General features: G+C 47.7%; 1 protein-coding gene across 5 annotated transcripts in view; it reads left to right on the top strand.

The window, feature by feature from the left end:
* The window catches only part of DLG5 (discs large MAGUK scaffold protein 5), a 957,981-nt gene that overhangs the window by 132,194 nt on the left and 807,125 nt on the right, over positions 1-18,662 (top strand). For all 5 annotated transcript variants that reach the window (XM_078643375.1, XM_078643374.1, XM_078643372.1 and 2 more), the window contains exons 4-7: positions 7,544-7,687; positions 8,477-8,660; positions 10,981-11,240; positions 11,795-12,107. In XM_078643375.1, the coding sequence (XP_078499501.1) occupies positions 7,544-7,687; positions 8,477-8,660; positions 10,981-11,240; positions 11,795-12,107 (901 nt within the window). The remainder of the gene's footprint in view (positions 1-7,543; positions 7,688-8,476; positions 8,661-10,980; positions 11,241-11,794; positions 12,108-18,662) is intronic.

The raw sequence follows: 18,662 nt of genomic DNA, 5'->3' as shown, positions 1-18,662 counted from the left end.
TTTTTTTTTTGTTAACTTTATTTTTGAGTTTTTGCAGGTGAACATCAAAAATGGTGCATACATAGTCATACATTACGGTACATAGTCAGTAATGCGCACATGTGTCCGGGCCAACAACAAAACAGAAGTTACATGTCAATATAAACCATGGAGTCACTGGAGTATGTCTTCATTCATGGATCATTGTTCGGGTTATAATGCAGGGGTCAAATGCCAATAACAATTTCTCAGTGATACAGTTGTCTCAGATTAATCTAGAAAAGAGCCATGCCCCCTCGCATACACGAGAGGGGACCACAAGGATGAACAATCAGTCGAAATGATCCGCGCCCTGTAGGCTAGGTAGAGTGTTTTGTAGTGTATCGTTAGTCCGCCAAGGCTCAGGACTGCAACCCCCCCCCTGGCTACCCATATGTTAAAAACATTCGTGCAGATGTTCAGAGGGACTCTCATTAGGGCACCCAATTTGCGAGAAAGGTGTTATGTCTGCATTGTGGGGGTCATCATTTTCCAACAGATGACACTTCAATGGGGCCCAAATATCGGCCGGCCTAGAGGAAATCGGTAGTAGTTCAGAATATGTAGAAATCTGTTCCTGACAGTATGTGAGATCGTGTAACCAGTTCTTAAATTTAGGGGCTCTGCCTCTTCCCCATCTGCAAGCTACCCTCCTCTTGGCTACCAAAAATGCCAGCGCAATAAACTTACGGTGTGCCGCCGGTATCGTCTCCACATACCCCAACAGAGCGAGTAGTGGAGAGGGCGCCATGTCTGCATGGATCATCTTGGACACCGCCACGAATACCTGACGCCAGTAGTCCTGCACTCCCTCACATTCACATGCCAAATGCAGGAAGTCAGCCCCGGGGGCATTGCATCTATCGCAGGTGTCAGTGTCCCGCAGGTGAAATCTGTGCATACAAACTGGGGTATAATAAAGTCTATGTATGAATTTGTAATGTATGATCCTAAATCTGCTGCTTGATGAAACACGTTCAGTTTGTTGCAAGCAGAATTCCCATTGTTTGTCTGTAATCACCATGCCTAATTCCCGATCCCAGTGTGTCTTGGCTGCAAGCGGTGGTATGTCACTCAATGTATGTACAGTTCTGTATATTGTGGACATCAGTTTCTTGGGTGTTTCGTCCCGTAGTATACGCTGTAGTGGCTCAAAGGCTGGGGGCTCATTAGGCAAGTCAGGCGTAATTGCTTTCAGTCCCTGGCGCAGCCTAATATAGAGGAAAGTGTCAAGAGGGGACGGGGCCTTCAGACCCCAGAATATCTAGTGTGCGAAAGATTCCAGCGGCATACAAGTCTCTCCATGTTGTTATCTGCAACCGTTTAGTCAGTTTATGGAAAATCGCCTCCTGTAACAAGGGCATGTCTGGATGATAGGTAAGCGGTAGTAATGGTGAGTACAGCATGGGGGCATTTAGCATAGCCCTCAATCGAGCCCATGCATTCACAGTGCTCATTACCGTTGACGGCGTCCGATCTCTACTCTGTAAGGGAGCATACAATGCCCCTTTGATTGGGATTGGATGGGCAAGCCAGTGTTCCGCCGCAACCTGGGGCATGTACAGAGGTTGGTATATCCAAAAGTAAGCATAGTGTGCCTGAGCAGAATAATAATACAATTCATAATTGGGAATACCGAAGCCGCCCCGGATATATGGTCTAACGAGGACATCCCACCGTAGTCGAGCCGTTTTGCCACCCCACACCAAAAACGAGTAAGCTCCGATCGGAGCTAGAATCTTCCAGGATAGTATGGGCCATTCAGAAATAAATAAAGCAATTGTGGCAGCACAACCATTTTTATGAGTGATACTCTGCCCGCCATAGAAAGTGGAAGGGTGATCCATCTTGTGATGTTGTCAGTGATACGGGACATAGTTGTGCCATAGTTAATCCGCAGCAATTCCTCTCTATCTCTTGCCACCTGGATCCCCAGGTATCTGAAGTCTTCCTCGCACCAGGCAATGGGGTAGTCTAAATTGAATTTCACTGTGGCCGCCGTGAGGGGAAACAAGCACGACTTCCCCCAATTTATCTGGATTCCGGAGAGTTCTCCAAAGCGAATAAACTCCCTGAGGATTGGGTTCAAATTCTGACTGGGATCCCGGATGTAAAGAGTGACATTGTAACGCCTTGTCGTTATGACGCTGCCGCAGTCTCGCCGCTAAGGGCTCAGTAGCAATGCAAACAGCAGGGGAGACAGGGGGCACCCCTGTCTCGTGCCTCTTGTGATGGGGAATTCTTGTGACAGCCGGCCATTAATAGTCACTTTGGCCACAGGCGACTCATATAGTAGTCTGATCCAAGATATAAATATAGTTGGGAAGCCCATTCGTTCCAATACTTGGAACACATAGTGCCATTCCAGGGAGTCGAAGGCTTTAGTGGCGTCCAAAAAAATGGTCGCCATAGGTAAGTCTTCATGGACATTATTCATGATTGTAAAAAAAGTGCCTAGATTGTGCGACGTCGCCCTGCCAGGGGCAAAGCCCGATTGGTCGGGTAAAATCAGATTAGGCAAAATCAGGTTAATGCGTGTAGCTATAAGCTTAGCAAGTATCTTCACGTCGCAGTTTAGTAGCGACAGGGGCCTATAGGAATCACAACTAACCGCCGGCTTCCCGGGCTTAAGCAAAGATGTAATAAGAGCTATGCGCATGGATGGCGCGAGATGTCCGACCTCCAGTGCATCCTTCATAGACCTCACGCAGTACCGGTGCCATAAAATCAATATACGTTTTATAGAACTCTATCGGGATCCCGTCGAGACCCGTAGCCTTGCTTGATTGCATATGCATGATAGCATCATGCACTTCATCTATTTCAAATGGGGTACTTAGAAAGGTCCTTTGGGTGTCGCTCAGCCACCCCAAGGTTATATCCTGCAAGTAGTCATGTAAGTGAAGCTTCCCCGTTCTAGTGGTTGTATATAATGCGGTATAATGCGCGACAAAAGCATTAAGTATCTGTGTTGTGTCTCTGTATACTAGCCCATCCGGTCCATCAATCTCCAGTATGGTATTTGGCTGTCGTGTCAATCTGATTGTCGCAGCAAGCACCTTCCCTGGTCTTCCACCCTCGCCGTATCTACGAGCCGTCCAATATCGGCCTCTAAACTTGGACTCCCTCTTGGCCTCATCCATGTATGCCGTGAGTTTCTCCCTGAATTGCGACAGCGTTAATCTGTCTGGGCATCCCGCCAGCGATCTTTCAAGCGTTTTGAGCTCAGTTTCCAACTAAGTCAGTGTGGACAATATACTCTTAAGTACTCCCGACCCCTTTGCTATGCAGATTCCCCTCAGGGTCACCTTAAAGGCGTCCCAAATTGTCTCTACATCCCTAACAGAGTCTTTGTTACGATTGAAGAAGCCTAAAACCTCCCCTCGCAACTCCTCCTGAAATACAGTGTCTAGGAGCATTGTAGGCTGTAATCGCCAGGCTGATCTCGGTGGACCCAGGTCCTCCGCCCTCAATGTTATTTTCACAGGCGAGTGATCGGAATAAGTCCTGGCTAAGTGCTGCGCTCGAATCAGCGCAGGGCTGAGCGGAGGGGAAATGAGGATGTAATCTAGTCTTGCCCAGGACCTAGCCTGTGCCGTGAAGTGGGTGCCCTCTCGTGCAGTAGCGGTAAAGTGTCTCCATGTATCAATCAGGGTATATTCCACGATCAGGGTGTGCAGTTCAGCCCTTGCTTTAGTATAGTGATGGGAGGCCGGTGCGACCGATCGATGGCAGGGTCGTGCGTCACATTAAAATCACCGCCCCATATTATGGGATCTGGGCTTGTGCTCATGATATTGGCCCATAGCTCAGTGAAGTAGTTAGGATCATCAGTATTGGGTCCATAGCTACATATCATGGTAACCGCCATGTCTCCCAGCCTCCCTCATAGGATACAATATTGTCCCTGAGCGTCTTGTTTGCCGCCCACCAAAGTGAATGGCGTGCCTTTTTTAATAAGGATTGCGGTACCTCTAGCATAGGTCGAATAGGAGGAAAAGGCTGTATGAGCCGCCCACCTACTGGCAAAAGTGTGGTTGGTGTTGGGTTTGAAGTGCGTTTCCTGTAGAAAGGCAACGTGTACAGCATGTCGGTCTAGGTACGATAGCACCTGTCGCCGCTTCCGCGGGTCTCCTAGCCCCCGAACATTCCATGTGATAATGTTGAAATGAAATCAGTGCCTGCCATGGGTCGCATGTGTCACAATTATAAGGGAGCATGCTCGTCTGTCCTACCCACGAAAACCACCTGATCATAGCACGTCCCGTTGTATTGTCCAATAGTGGTACATAAGTGTTGTTGTGTCCCAGCTTCCATGTAACGCATTTGTTGTAGAAATGGTCAGTTCTCGAGTGTGTATGTTTCGAATGCACCATAAGAATAGCTCCTACCCCCCGCCCCTCCCATTCTGACCCTTAGTCCCTCCCCAATCTTCATAGCAGTCATCCATGTCTTTTAATCATCATGCAGCACATTCCTCTCAAATCCACCCCCTCCCACTGAAGCATCCCCAACTTGCCAGCATACTTTACCCCCCCCCCCCCCCCCCCCACCGCCCCTATTCCCAAACAATGGAACATTCATATCTCAAAATAATACCAAAAGTATTTCCCCAAACAGTACAGGAACAATATCGGGGAACACCCGCAGGGGGACAATCTAGAGAGCAACACCAACGCTGCCCTCTCCCCAGGCCCAAGGCCCTGTGCGTTCGATAGGCTTTTACGAGGGAGGGCAGTGGGGCCTGGAATACGTTACCACTGGATGAACAGCAATTAATCCTTTGTCACAGGCAGCATTTAGTCCCAGCCCCAGCATAACGCTGAAGTCCTTGACTCAGCCCAGCTGCGTCTTGCCTAGGCTGACAACAGACCAGTCACAGAGATCAGTCCTCTTCGTCGTCGGTACGGACAGCATCTCGGTGCGCCTCCCAGCGTCCATTACCTCCCCGGTGCGGTCTCTTCAGCGAGCGTATGTAATCTTCGGCATGCTGTGGGTTTGTAAAAAATCTTTGCTTTCCCTGGTGCGTCATACGTAGTTTTGCCGGGTATAATAACGCATAGTCAATCTGTGCTGCGCGCAACTTATTTTTCACGTCTATAAATTTACGCCTTTCCGCTTGCACCATTGGAGTGAAGTCCGGGAAGATTGAAAAGGACACTTCATTGTACACCAGGTCTTGTTTGGTGCGCGCAGCGCCACATCGCGGTCACGATAATTTAATAGCCTTGCGATGATGGGTCTCGGAGGTGCGCCTGGTTTTGGCCGGGGCCCAAGAGACCGGTGTGCGCGCTCCACAATCAGCTGCGTGGAGAAAGCCTCGGCACCAATAGATGTCAGGAGCAGCTTCTCAATGTAGTCCTCCATGCGTCCGGTGTCGGTGGATTCCGGCACACCCGTGACCCGGATGTTATTGCGCCTACTGCGGGCTTCCAAATCTTCGTTTTTTGCAGCAATAACCTGCAACAAATTCTCCATTCGTGCTAACTGGGTCGTATGGCCTGCAGTGGTGTCTTCATTCTCAGAAATACGCTGTTCGGCCTCCGTAAGCTGCTCTTCATGCTTATCAACTTTGTGCACCAGTGCATCCAGCCTCGAGGACATGCGGTCTACCTTATCAACGACTGTGGCAAATCCCTGTCTCATTTCTTGCAAGATTTGCTTCATGTCAAGGTCCGAGGATGGCTCGCCAGGACCTGGTCTGTTAGCTCCTTCTGCTTCTGCATCATCCGAATTCGCCTTAGGCCCTTTTTTCGCCGCAGCCTCGAAGTTGAGCTTAGGCTGTCTGGTTTCCCCATGATGCTGCAACCACTGAGAGGTCCACAACCACCAGTGCGTAGCCCGTCCGCAGTCGTCAACAGTATTGCTAAGGCAGGGAACAAAGGATCGTCAAAGGCGTCCGGGAACTCAATGGGCATTCTAGCAGTTCCTCTTCACCAGGCCCTAGGCCAGCAGTCCTAGTCGTGCTTCCCTACTGGTATCTAGCCCCTCGTAGCTAGCGTGCGGCCGTGCTTGTCTGCCTGTCACCACAGATGGGGGACCTTGTAAATAGCGCCGCAATTGCGTCTTGCTGTTCAAGGTAGTGTTCCTCCTGGGCCCTGGCAGAGATATGTCTCCAAGATCTGAGGCCTCAGTCTCTTCAGACACCTTAAGAGAGAAGGCTGGGCAGCGTTTGGCAGAAGCAGGTGGTTATGGCGCCTGGCCGGGGGGGGGTGAGCCCGTTATGCAGCGCTGGTCTTCGTAGTATAGATAGCCTCTGTCCAGGCGCAGGTCTCTTAGCGCGTACTAAGTCACCACATGTCAGCAAACAGTGTAGGAGCGCCACAAGCGGCGCACACCAGCAGTCAGCCCTTCATTCGGCGCTCAGCAGCGCTTCGGTAGCGGTTCAACGAGTAGCGCTAGGCAGCGTTAGGGAGGCATACCATCCCCCCAGCACAGGCAGAGCAAACGCTTCCACGGGAGCAGCCGGTTTCGCCCTCTCGTGTACCTCTGCAGATGCAGGTAATATTTCAGCGGTGATAGCCGCCTTACCGCGCTCGGCCTCCGGGCTCCTCCTTCGCCACAGTAGGTGTAGGCAGTGCGGCCTGCACCCCGCGTGGCAATCCCCGGCCTCGCCCGCAGCAGCCTGCCGTCCTCTGTGACCCGTGTAGAACCAGGGTCTGTCTCGGCAGCAGGTTCCGAGGCGCGTATCTCCGGAGTGCGGGACAGGACGCGGCTCAAATTTGGACCGGAGCTAGGCAAACCCTTACTGCACATGTAGGTGCCCTGAGATGCGTGTTCTGTCCAGATTTAAAGGATATTAGACGGATATTGGATTCCAGGCAGCAGGAGCCTCACAGTATGGCGGCCATGCTGCTCGTGCGCCCTCTAGCACCATCGGTGGCAGAACAGTGGTTCCCTGAGACCATTAAAGATATAGTTGGCCTGGGAAATATTATTTCCTGACCTGCCATTGATTAAGACAGTACATTACAAATTGAGTTTGATGGTTGCTCCCAAATGTTTATTTTATGTCCTGATGATGACCTGAGGAATCTATAAGGTCGAAACACCGTCGCCGCTCTGCTTTGGCAAATCAAGAGGAAGCATATACTGCATTCTGAACTTGTTAATATACAGAACCTCTGTTATGTATCTTTTTTTGATTGTTGTGTGTAACCTTGTTAGGAACCAATTGTGTATTGTTTTTTGGTTGGATTCATGTTTTATACAAATATTTGCAATGAGAACCAAGTTTTCAACAAAAATCTGTAAAAAAAATACTTCTTGTCCTTCCATTGGATGAATGTAAGGAGTAATTCTGTCAGTGTTATTAGTGTTTTCCTTTCCTTTTTTCATAAATTATTTTCCCTGAATATTGTAACTGTTCCTTACTTAAAGCAAAGCCTATTTATCTGCTAATGATTCTACAAAGAGTTAATCATGTTTTGTTTGTTGGCTGAAATGCATTTGTTATTGTGTGAATTGTTGGATATCTTTTTTGAATGACTCCTGACCAAGGACATTTTTTTTCTGTTTATCAAAGGCCTGTATTAAAACCCAGCCCCGACTATGAACGGTTGAAAGTACAGTGTACAAAGGCCATGTCCGACCTACAATCCCTGCAGAACCAGCACACCAAAACACTGAAAAGATGTGAAGAGGTTGCTAAGGAGGCAGATTTTTATCAGTAAGTGGTAAAAAAGTACCTCACATAGAAAGTATGTTAGTGCTTTCATAAATAGATAATGAAGGTACTTTGGCAGCAAGTAAGGACATTCAGAAACTCTCCAAGTGTGGTTATTTCAAATGTGAGATTCCTGTGTTTTAGCTTTGACTGTTTCATTGTTTCAATGTGCTAGGATATTCCCACCTAAAGAGACAATTAGAATTCCAGGAACATTGAAATTCTGTCACCATTCTTTGCCCTGTCGGAGCTAGCTGGATCACAAATGGAAATAGTTGTTGAGATTTAATAAGATATATTGACATTGAATTAGATAACCTTAAACTATGTATCCATTTGCACTGGCCAGTTATCTTAAAAGCAGTTCCTTACAGGATAGGCAGTGTCCTATATTGCCAAATAGTACAAAGGGACTAAAAGTACCATTCTATGAAAGGGTATCTAATAGAGGAAAAGTACCCACAGGTGCCATTAAGAGTGATGCACCTATCTGTAAAATGGGAACCTGGAAATTTGCCAGGCATTAACATATTTAATATTGCCTTTAGCAGAAACTTCCACACACTCTTGAAACCCACAGGGTGCTATACAAGGATACAGGTGTTTCAGAATAGACTTTAAATTGACATTAATGTAATTTCTAAGTAATGGTTTCCATATTGATAGTGGTCCAGGCTTGTAGAAGCGCCATTCATGAGAAATAAATTGATGGAGGTACTTGTGCAATAGGGTCTGTTGAAATCGGTGATAAATTTGTCTAAAACAAGTCCTGTGTATTTTGATTCCTTCTAGCACATTGCACAGTCGACTACTGAGTGACCATTCTCAGCTGAAAGACGACACAGACTCTCTAAAAATGAAAAATGTACAATTGCTTCGTGAACACAACCATCTCCAGCAGTCCAGTGAAGAACTGAAGAGGCTGCATGCGGAAAGTCAGAAAGAAATAACTGATCTTCGCAACCAGCAGCAGCAGGTAGAGCATCTTCTTCTTTTTTTTATTTATTTATTGATTTTTCTGCAGAACTGATTGAAGTTTGGAGAATGTTAGGATTCGTTAGAGTACCTAGTCTGCTAAATTGCACTCTTTTAATGCACTTTTTGCAGCCTTTTGCTTTATTTTGTGATTTAAATGACTGTCCATTCTAAGGTTCTGCTTTTGTACATCAGTGTGTGTCTCGACTTGACAACCTAGTGAGTACCCTGTCACATTGTTTCAGGATAAGAAACCATTTCTATATTTTTAAATTCAGAGATTTGCCTGTGGGTATTGTGGTTTTATCTTAGAAGCAAAATGAGCAGTCAAAAGAATGACAAGAGCAAACAAGCCAGCGTAAATGGATAATCTTGCCAGCCAAGCAGAGGAGGCAGCCAATTGTGGAGCGCGGGGAAGGGTCTTCAAGATCACAAGGTGGTAAATCTCATGCAACATATAACACTCCTATCATAGACAAGATAGGCAGACTAGTTATAACCGAGAAAGAGCAGAAAGCACACTTGGACGCGTTTTTCAAATAAATTTCGAACAGACCAGTACCAACTAGCAATCAATTAGACATTTTTTTAGCTCAGCTGATCACCCGTGAGGGTCTCGAGGCACTGGAGCTGTTGGCTGCTGCATGGAGGTTTGATCATTCAAAAATTCAGGTCTTTAGTTATCTTCTTAATTGCTGGAGTGACGGTGCAGATCTGAGGTGCAGGGGGAGGTTGTTCCAAGCCTTGGTACGAGAAGGAGCATCCTCTGCTGTTTGGTTGGCGGATCCATGGGGTGTCTTTGAGGGAGAGGGAAACTGAAGGAAGGTCATGCATTTGTTGATGTATGCTGTTCCTTCATTTTGCAGGGCTTTAAAGGCAGGGTCAGCATCTTGAACTGGCATCTCTTTTGAAACAGGAGACAGTGTAGTTTCTTAAGACTGGATAACAAAGCAGACATCCAAGAAGCAGAGACAGACTTGGATGTGAACACAGCCCCACAACAGAAAGATGAAATTGCCACTGCCATCAGATTTCTCAAGAACAGTAACGCTCCTGGCCAAGAAACCCGTAATGCAGAAATGTCCACGGTACACCCAGGCACATCAGTCAAGATCCTCCAACCACTGTTTACATAGATTTGGAAGAGAAGGAACGTATCAAATGACTGGAACCAATGGATCATCATCAAGATTCCAAAGAAGGGAGCATAAATCAACGTAACTACTAGTGTGGAATCAACTTTCTGTCACTCCTGAGGAAAATCCCACCAAAAAATCACTAGACAGAGCATTTCTGAAGCGGTGGACAAGCTGTTACGAAAAGAACAGGCTGAGGGAGTGTTGATCAGCTGCTTACTCTACTCAACTATATAGGGCAGTGCATAGAGTGGCAGATACACTTTCCTTCAACTTCATTGATTCTGAGAAAGCCTTTAACACTATCCCTGCTTTTGGTGTATACTGACAACCTGTGGCATACCGCAGCAGATATTTCTCATCAAGAGCTTTTTTGATAATTTTACTTGCAAGGTGGGAGATTGTGAGGATGGCTTCAAAGTCAAGACTGGTGTGAGATGCGCGATTTCAGCATTACTGTTCAACCTAGCCATTGACTAGGTGATGCAATGCACAACTGAAAACCAAAAGGATAAAAAAAAATATAGAGTGAGATGAGAGCCTGCTTTCCTTCCCTCATAAATGTACTCCTCAAAGAAAAGCGAACCGCTACCATACTTTGTTTGTCTGTCTTCTTGAGATGTCCTTCACACGTCCTTGTGAAAAAGCAGACTTTTAGGTTTTCTTAAAAGACCCCCTCACCCACTAAACTAGTTGGTGGCATGCTTCATCATTGGGATCCCACCCTAGATACCTAGCGCATCGAGGGTGTGCTACAACACCTGATTACAGCGGAGCGTTTTTATTTTTTGTGGTATTGCTTAAGTGAATAAAAGGTACATTAAAATTGTCTCCAGGTTACCAGCCAGTGAGGTATATTTAATAATAGTAACCTTGGACAAAGATTAAAAGCGGTAGTGGATGTGCTCCGAGAAGGCAATGACCTCTCACATCCTCTGTTTTGGTGGACATGTTTCAGCTAAAATGTCTAGAAGCCCAAGGGATCAGCATGGCTTTCTTCGGGACCAGTATTACGTGCTCGCTAAGGCATACAACAATAATCAGAGCGCATAACTTATGTCTGTGCTTACTCCATTTGAGTGTCTGTATTAAATGTAAGAAATGAGAAAACCTAATTTGTCAGAGAAGACTGGTGCAACTGGTTATTTTTCATCACTAATGACTTAAATTGTTGTATTTCTTTAGGTTATGAAACAGAATGGCTCCTCAGAGATCCTCAACAAGCTCTACGATACAGCAATGGACAAGTTGGAGGTGATCAAAAAGGACTATGAAGCACTAAGGAAACGGTACAATGAGAAGATAGCTACACACAACACTGACTTGAGTCGTCTGGAGCAAGTGGAGGAGGAGAACCGGTGCCTACAGAAACAAATGGATACATTAATGAAACAAAGGGATACAGCAATTCACTTCCAGCAGCAATACTCCTCCTCCTTGAGAAGGTGTTTACGATAGATGGCATATCACACCACACCAGCCATTCATACCACACATTCATCTAACCACCTCCACCTGTTATTTCACCACTAACACCTTCTTAGTTATCCTATTGTTTGTCCCACTCTTAGCATTCCTTGCACCATTCATTTCGCTTACTCGTCCTCTGGCATGGTTTTCCCACCCAGATTACTGGTTTAATCTTGTCTGTTTACATCTTTGGAAGAATGTTTCCTTCGTTCTTTCTTCAATAAATGTCCCTTTATTTTCTCAACGACCTACCCTTGTTTTTCCCTCTCATTCATGAGTAAAATTCTCAACTTGTTTTTCAATGTATTCTTTCTGTTGTTGCTTAACAATTAAATAGTAGCTTATTTGTGTTCTTATGGTAGAGACAATAATGTTGGTGACTGTAATTATTATTGATATTTTTACAGACGTTATACTTTGATTATATTATTATTGTTTGGGGGGGTTTTGCAACTTTTGTAAAAATAAATCCAACTACATGGGGAATAATCTACAGTTCCAATAAGATGCTTTTTCCTTTCTTGGTTAGGTACGACTCAGTACAGCAGGAGATGACCAAGGTTACACTGCAGAATAGGGAACTGCAGAGGGAGATGGAACGTTTGCAAACAGAGGTGACCCGTTTAAAGACTATGCAGCTAAAGGCAGTGAAGGATGCTGAGAAGTCCAAGGAAGAGAGAGATTCGGTGTTCAATGAGTACCGCCTCATCATGAGCGAGCGTGACCAGGTTATCAAAGAGGTGGACAAACTTCAAACTGAGCTTGAGCTGGCGGAAGGGAAGCTGAAAAATACCTCATCTGAGAAACGTGTTACTAGTGATGAGGTTGAGGCATTAAAACAGGTACATACATTCAGGATTATAATGGTAGATAATTGTGGATATTTGACATGTGCATGCTCACACCGGTTAAGTAAGGTTACAATGTTACTACATCAAACCTTACAAATCAGTCTAGGCAGATCGTTTTAAAATGGATGTAGATAGCAGAGTATGGGTGTGGTTAGTTGCCAAGGAATGAGAGGTTGTGCTTGTTTCTGAGAGCCGCCTGTTCCATTTGGACGATTATAGATTATACATAAATGATCAGAAAAACTGTTATAATCTGTGTGCTTTCTTTGCTTATTGGAACATAATGTTTGCAGCATGTGTGGATCTAGATATACTCTAGAAGAGTTAACAGTTTCGCTATTTTATATAATTTCTCATGTCCTAGCATATCCGTGCTTAAAAAGAGCTGCAAAAACACCTCATCAATCTACCATTTGACTGCAAACACCTCTTCGGCCCTCTGATAGATGACATGTTAGAAAAAAGAATAAGACACAGCAAAAATGAAATCTGTGGTTGCCCTCTGGACGCTATCCATTAGGGGCTCCTTTGACAGGCAGCATTATAATGGGGTAGTGAAGACAGCTTTTCCTGCATAGCCCCCCTCACATCAAGGGCTGCAGCAGGCCTACCACCAAGAAGGAGGCGGGGGTTACATGCCAGGTTTCTGTCTGGTTAATAAAACCAACAGGGACAGAGGTACTGCCACCAAGAGAGGCTCCACCTCAAAACTCTGACATGCCACACCCTCCTGATGACAGATCATCTTTCTAGGGAGATTGCAACATTTCCTCTGTGTTGGGAGGAAATCACTTCAGACTATTTGGTTCTAGGGATTATACAACATGGTATTGCCTAGACCTTCTTCACTCCCACCAAACATTCTACCCCATGCACACACCATGAGTGCGGAACACCTTTCCTTTCTCCAAGAAAGAGGTATAAGAGTTTCTCCTCAAAGGGTATAGAGAGCCAGCACTCTTACATTTCCAGGATAGGAAGCGTTCACTCTCGGTGATCAGTCCCTGACCTCATTCCCTCAACAAATGCATCCTCTGTGATTCCATATGACACTACAGGATGTTTGTTTTTCCACTGCTACAGCAAGGCAACATCATGACCGCTCTGAATCTGCAGGTTGCCTTCTTCAACATTCCCATTTACTCCGCTCAACGCTGCTACTTTCAATTCACTGTATGTGATCAACACTATCAATTCAAGGTGCTGTCCTTCTGAGTTTCCACAGTCCCATTTAAAAAAAAAAAAAACTTTATTAAGTTTTCAGATTAAAAACATTAGAAGCTTATGAAAGCCAATTCCTGGCAATACCCATCTCAAAGGTCCCTACAATCATACAATTCTACGGTCTATGTTTAAAGCCCTTACACATATCGACGTATTACCACATAATATCTGAATTGAGAAAAAATTAGACTTGAATAAAGGGGGCTATCCCTCCCTATTTAACAGTATCCTCTTTTTTTTTTTTTTCAAATTTGTTTTTATTGCAGAATCTCTGTGAATCGGTGACTAACACTCAGATATTTCTGACATAAGACACAAATAGTACCTCACCCCATTATCATGTGGACACACGGCCATTCAGCCCACATTCCGGAGGTCGGGCGGCGAATTTAATAGGGTGTCTTTGACTCGTCCCACATACATTTCTGAGCAATGAAAGAGCGTTCCACGCCTCAGCTTTTCCGTGAACTAAAAAAACTCCCCCCCCCACCCTCCTTAAACAGCAAGAAACACGTTTTAACCTTTCCGTCCAATTGTGAACCTAGAACCTAGTAGCAGCTGCCCCTACCCTCCCGCTCCCCCTCTCGCCCGTGCCCCTAGCACACTACATTGTCCACGTGACAAGTCTCCCTTGCCCCATGTCAGCCCATTGACACAAAAATGATTTACAACTTGTCAATGTCAACATCCTGTGTGCCCCGCTGACCCATCCCACCCCCGACAAAGAAGCCCACCCTCACAACCCCACATCCAGCCCGTGGTATTGTCTCCATTTGGACCACACTCTGCGGAATTTTTTGGGACAGCCCCTTGCCTTATAGGTCACCCTTTCCGCTGCCATGTAGAGGTCGAGCCCTCTCCTCCATTCCTCAAGGGACGGTGGATCCGGCACCCCCCAATGTTTTGCGATGTCCCTTTTTGCCACCACCAATGCTAGGACCAGGAAAATAAGGAGGGGGCGCGTCAGATCTACTTAATTGGTCATGCCCAATAACGCTATCGTAGGGTCCTGTAGGATAGGGACCTCTAGGACCTCCTCCAGCTCTTTGAATATCTGGGTCCAATATGTTTGTATGACACTACAGGACCATACCGTGTGAAAGAAGTCTCCCACCTCGCTATGACACCTGAGACACCCTGGGTCTTCTATTTTCCCCATTCTACACAGCCGTTGTCTGTCATAGTAAGGTCTGTGAAGTATATTGAACTGAATCAAACGTAACCGGGATTTGATCGCAACCTCCCGCGGATGCATCAGAACCGTGTCCCAATCCAGATCCTCCATCGTTCCCACATCTGCCTCCCAAGTAGCCCTCAACTTTACTAAATCACCCAACATATGGTTAGTTAGTGTTTTATATGTCAGGGAGACCGCCTTTTCTGTAATCCGTTCCTGAAGGAGCCGCCCTTCCAGGGGGGCATACTCAGGAATGTCTGTGAGTGTAATGTGTTGGGCATTCCATGCGTGGCGTAGTTGTAGATATTTAAAGTGTTGCGTGTTGTGGAGCCCAAAGTCAGATTGAAGCACCCGGAACGATTTGAGCTCTCCCTTAGCTATTACGTCCCCTATAGTGGAGATGCCCATGTCGTCCCACCTCTGAAAGCCCCGTAAATTGTGGAGTTCCATAAGCCACTGGCAGTGCCACAGTGTAGTCTGTCGTGTAGGCCTTTTATCCCAACCTATACGACGGTTGGCCTTCGTCCAGGCAGCTATCGTCAGGGCTGTCGCCGGGAGGAGTGAAGTACTACGAGAGGGTCCATATAGATACGATAGTAAGTGTTTGGATGCCAATTTCGCTCTCTCCAGAGCGTATGTTGGGTGATCGGCCGGTGCATGGAGCCAATCATTTATTGGTGTAAGATGTTCAGCCCAATAGTACGCCTCCAAATTGGGAAGCGAGATCCCCCCACTGTACTGATGCCTCTGGAGCGTCGACAGGGCCACTCTGACATGCTTGCCTAGCCATAGGAAGGAGCGCACATCTGCATGTATCCTACAAAAGACCGCTGCTGGAAATGGGTAGTATTCGTTTTGCAGAGCATATAGGTATTTCGGCAGTGTGACCATTTTAAACATGGCCGCCCTGCCTAGGAGAGTCAACGGGAGCTGCCTCCACCGGTTCATATCCGCCACCGCAGCCAGTATGATCCGTTCTACATTCTTGCTGAAGGAAAGAGGCTCGTCCGTGGTTATATAGATCCCGAGGTACTGGAAGCCCTCCGAGGTAGTCTGGAGGTCGGCAGGTATCGGACCCCAGTGGTTCCGGCCCCTCGGGTCGTAGAGGACCGATTTATGCCAGTTAATTTTGTGTCCCGCCATAGTACCATATCGTTCTATTTCTCGGAATAGTTCCGGGATCGAGGCTTCCGGCTCAGTGACATAAAGCAGAACATCGTCTGCGTACAGTGAGATTTTTTCAGACTGCGGGTCCGTGGCACTGCTCCTAAAGCCGGTTATTGCCATGTTTTGTCGCACCCTGGCGGCAAGCACCTCTATCGTAAGGGTGAACAAAAGGGGGGACAGGGGGCAGCCTTGTCGAGTGCCTCTCTGAATCTGGAACTCACGTGACAGCGTCCCGTTGACTCGCACCCTGGCTTTCGGGGCCGTGTATAGGAGTCGCACCCATTGGATGAACTTTGCCCCAAAACCAAACCTACTTAGAACCGCAAAGAGGAAGGGCCAATGCACTGCGTCGAACGCCTTTTCAGCGCCGAGGGACAGGAACCAGTGAGGGTCGCTACGGCCTCTGACTTCCTGTAGCCAATTATGGGTTCGCCTGAGATTCAATTTAGTGGCTCTGTCCGGTAGGAAACCCGACTGGTCCATATGTATCAGACCCGTGATGACTGTCCTCAGGCGGGCCGCCAAGATTGTGGCTAGGACCTTCACCTCCGTGTTCAGGAGGGAGATGGGTCGGTACGAGGCGCATTCCTCCCGCGGTCTGCCCTCCTTGTATATCGGGACAATGGTGGCCCTGGTCAAGTCTGGGGGCAGTGCCCCTTGTCCAAGGGCGCCAGCAAAGAGACTCTTAAGGTGCCGCGTTAGTAGGTCCGCCGTGCGCTTGAAAAATTCCGCCGGGAAACCGTTGGGGCCCGGGGTTTTTCCGGGCCTCATTCTAGCGAGAGCCTCGGTAATGTCATCCACCGAAATGTCCGCCTCCAGGGCATCCATGGATTCGGGTGGCAGGGTCGGCAGGGGCGTTCCGTCGAGGTACCGGAGCGCCTCTTCTGGTGTTGCCAAATCTCGGGCCGCATAGAACGCCTCAAAATGTGTGGCGAACGTTTCGGCGATCTCCGTGTCAGTATTAACCTGGTGACCCCAAATGGTTCTAACACTATCTATCCATCTCTCCGCCCTTTCTTTCCTGCTGAGCCAAGCCAGTAGCTTCCCTGACTTGTCCCCCACGTCGTATAACCTATGAAGCGTGGCGAGGGATTGGGTCTTCGCCTCGTCGGTCACTAGTTCCCTGTATTGTTTCTGTACGTCCAGAAGCCTCCTGAGGGTCTCGGTGTTCGCCCTCTCCAAGTGGTCCCTTTCTCTCTCTAGGATGTCCTGTTCCAATGCGGCCACGTCCGCCTGAAGTTTCCGTCTTTCCTCACCCAACCTAGAGTTTATCCTATCCCTAAGTACCGGTTTCATGGCTTCCCATAGGGTAACACTAGAGTCGACCGTGCCCATGTTTTCGGCCAGGTACACCTTAATGTCAGCTCGGATGCCTCTGAGTATGTTCGTGTTCTGTAAGTCCCATGCCGCCAGGCGCCACGATCCAGGATTCCTCCCCTGGGTCTGTCCCACCCCAACTAATAGCGGAGAGTGGTCCGATATACCCCTGGCTCTGTATTCTGCGATGTCGTCCGCCTTCAGGTATTGGCGAGACATAAAGACGTAATCAAGTCTCGAAAACACACCATGTGCCCCTGAGTAGTATGAGTACGCTTGTTGTGTTGGATGGAGCCACCGCCAGACGTCTGTGAGACCTATGGCTGACATCTTGCTGTAGAGTGTAGTTGGGTGTCCACTCCTAGCCACCCCACCAGATCTGTCCCTGTCTGTATGCATGACATCGTTAAAGTCCCCTCCCACTACTTGTATCGTATCAGAAGTTTCTAGGAGTATGTGTGTGAGCGCCGTGAGTGTACGGGGTTGTAGTTTGGGCGGAGCATAAACCGAGACTAGCGTAAAAGTACGCCTGTTCCAGGTTCCCTGCACTCCCGCGTAAGTACCCTGAGGGTCTAGCCAGGTGCGTGCGACGCAGAATGGGGACGTTTTTTTAACAATGACTGCCACCCCTCTAGAGTCCGAAGTGTATCCCGCATGTGCTAACACCCTGTGCCTCCCCCGAGCGATAAAGGCGCACTGATTGCCCTTGAGGTGCGTTTCCTGTAAAAAGGTAAAGTCTGGGTCCACCCTTTTAATGTAGGCATTCACTAGACCTCTTTTGATTTTGGCTCCCAACCCATTGACGTTCCACGTCAGGATGCTCAATCTCCTATTTCCCTCTTGTGGAGTGATTACAGTGTTCGCCATTGGTGCACATAGGATCTACCATCTCCCAACCCCCGATCTGTATAGGTGAAGCGTGTAGGTAGCGCGTGCTGCTGTCTTCGTTCAGTGTAAACGTGTTTCCCCCAACTTTCTTCCCCTTGAACTCCTTCTAAACAAACAAGATAACTCCCTGTCTTCCCCTCCTCCCCACCTCCCTCCCCTTCCAGTACTGTCCCTACGCAGGACATAACTTTCCGCAGGAGTAGGCCTGTCGCCCACCCACAAACACCCTCCCTGTTAAATACCCAGGGAACAAAGAGTCAAATAACTTTTGAACTTGTGTAACAAAGAAGCGTGTCAACTTGCGTGCTCTCCAGTCCTCTGGCCGGATGCCACTCCCATGACCCGTATCATATGTGTTCAGAGGACGTGGCTGATAGGAGGCGTCCGCTCCTCCCCGACCACCAGTCAATGATCCGTAGCCCTGTGATTCACGATTTAGAGTCCTGTGTCTCCGATTCCGGTGCGCTCAATTGTCCAGAGACGTCCTGTTCCATCACACGGATCTCCTCCACACGCGGGTGCACGGATTGGCCTCCTCCCCCCCAAATCTTCTTCAGATGTGTGTCCTGTCAGATCTCCCTCCTCGTCGTTCTCCGATCTTGTGTGCGAACGCAACCTCGCGGACAGGAAGTCCGTCCTGGCCGTCCCGACTGGCGAGGCCGAGCGTCCCTTGCGCGTGGGTCTCACATCCCTGCCATGGTACGGTGTCGCCTGGAATTGTCTCCTCGACTTCTACGCAATTCTCTGTCTTTGCGTCTTAGGAAGGTCCCATT

Source organism: Lissotriton helveticus, chromosome 5_1 (genome assembly GCF_964261635.1).
Source record: "Lissotriton helveticus chromosome 5_1, aLisHel1.1, whole genome shotgun sequence".
In the NCBI taxonomy this organism is placed as follows: domain Eukaryota; kingdom Metazoa; phylum Chordata; class Amphibia; order Caudata; family Salamandridae; genus Lissotriton; species Lissotriton helveticus.
This window is presented reverse-complemented; position numbering and strand designations above follow the sequence as displayed.